This window comes from Monopterus albus, unplaced genomic scaffold (assembly GCF_001952655.1).
Source record: "Monopterus albus unplaced genomic scaffold, M_albus_1.0 scaffold348.1, whole genome shotgun sequence".
Classification (NCBI taxonomy): Eukaryota; Metazoa; Chordata; class Actinopteri; order Synbranchiformes; family Synbranchidae; genus Monopterus; species Monopterus albus.
In genome coordinates, this window is record NW_018128228.1 from 186,863 (window position 1) to 188,511 (window position 1,649).

Consider the following 1,649-nt stretch of genomic DNA (forward strand, 5'->3'; position numbering starts at 1 on the left):
TGGCATCGGTGAAGGAGAGTTGGGAGGACGAGCGCTCTAGCGTGGAGGACAACGAGATGAGGTTGCCGTCCCTGGCCGCAGCCTACAACTCCATTCTGCGGGAGCTCGGGGAGGACCCCCAGCGACAGGGGCTCCTCAAAACCCCCTGGAGGGCCGCCACCGCCATGCAGTTCTTCACCAAGGGCTACCAGGAGAAGATCATCGGTGAGTTTAAATCGACAAAGCCGCTCAGGCTGCCGGGATTTGTCCTGCGTTCAACAGGTGAACAGCTCTGACAGGAGAGTAAACCCCTGTGCCAAGCACAGAGCCGATGCAGCTGTTTTGGGGCGATGTGAGTGTAAATGTTAGAGGAAATGTTCAGACTGGTGGATTGTAATTACATGTAGCCGTCTCTCCATATAGTTTGAAGTTTTATATTGTGATAGGCTTGTTGCCACTTTCAAAGACAAGCTAGAGTTCCAGGTTGCCCAGCTACTCATTGACATTCATGACAGGTCTGACAGTTTCAGAAAAAGTTTATTTATTTATTTATTTATTTTAATATGGAAGAACCTCAAGTGAACTGCATGTCCTCACAGCTGTACTGTCAGCTCACAGTACTGGAGTTCATGTCCTTATTAAAGGTAAATGTTCTTTTCTGAGCTATAATCCTACAAAACTCAATATAAATGCTCTTTAATACTGAAATATTTCCTGTCAAATTAAAACCGTACGTATGAGTTAAACTCAATAGTGTAAGAATGTCAGAGTAAATGTTTCATGTTTGAGATTGATAGGTTTTTTTTTTCTCCCTAAATTGTCACTTTAAGGACCAGAAATAATTTTATCCACACTCTGGTGACACCACATAGTTGGTATCAGTGTGTTTTAAGTGTTGCTGAAGCTGTAGGGTCAATATGACACTGAATGATCCTGTCAAACCCAAAATATTGTCTTTTATGGCTCCATTGTTACATCACATCAAAATATGGAGCTGACGCTGTTAATTAAGCACTGAGTCAAATGTTTTGCTAATCTATTACTTGTTTAAGTAATTTTTCATGGAAATCCTGAGAACATTTCTTCTATCATGTGACATTATTTTGATATGATTTGTTTTTTAAATTTGATTGTTGGATGGACAGAACAAGTCATCTGAACTTGTCACTTTGAATCTTATGAAAATATGACAGACAATTTGAAACATTTTCATATATTTTATACTGAAGGTTTCACTGAAGAAGTAATCATTAGTTGAATCCATGACGAAGCTGATCAACAGTTGCAGCCCTTGTCTTGTCGGTTTATATGAATTTCTACAGAAATTAGCTCTCTGACTGGACAAACGACTCTTCCAGCTCTAACAAAAACCCAGTGAAACATGCTCTACTCCTGTGTGCCTTCATGTGTCTTGTGCTTGTGTTTTAATGTGCTGAACTGTTATTTGATCATGCAGATATAACTTATAGAACAGGGTTGTTAGGGTCAGCGTCTAAGAAATAAAAATAACATACTCTACTAGCACTGCTAGTAGAGGAGCCCACAGCTGACATATACAGTGGGTACAGAAAGTATTCAGACCCCCTTAAATTTTTCACTCTTTGTTATATTGCAGCCATATGCTAAAATCATTTAAGTTCATTTTTTTCCTCATTAATGTACACACAGCA

The 1,649-nt window shown here is 39.8% G+C and overlaps 1 protein-coding gene across 2 annotated transcripts in view; it reads left to right on the forward strand.

Moving 5' to 3' along the window:
* Positions 1–1,649, forward strand: part of gch1 (GTP cyclohydrolase 1) — a 16,304-nt gene that overhangs the window by 769 nt on the left and 13,886 nt on the right. Inside the window, exon 2 of one of the 2 annotated variants that reach the window (XM_020625188.1) lies at positions 16–204. In XM_020625188.1, coding sequence (XP_020480844.1) covers positions 16–204 — 189 coding nt within the window. Of the gene's footprint in view, positions 1–2; positions 205–1,649 lie in introns of both variants that reach the window. The other variant, XM_020625189.1, reaches the window with a different exon arrangement.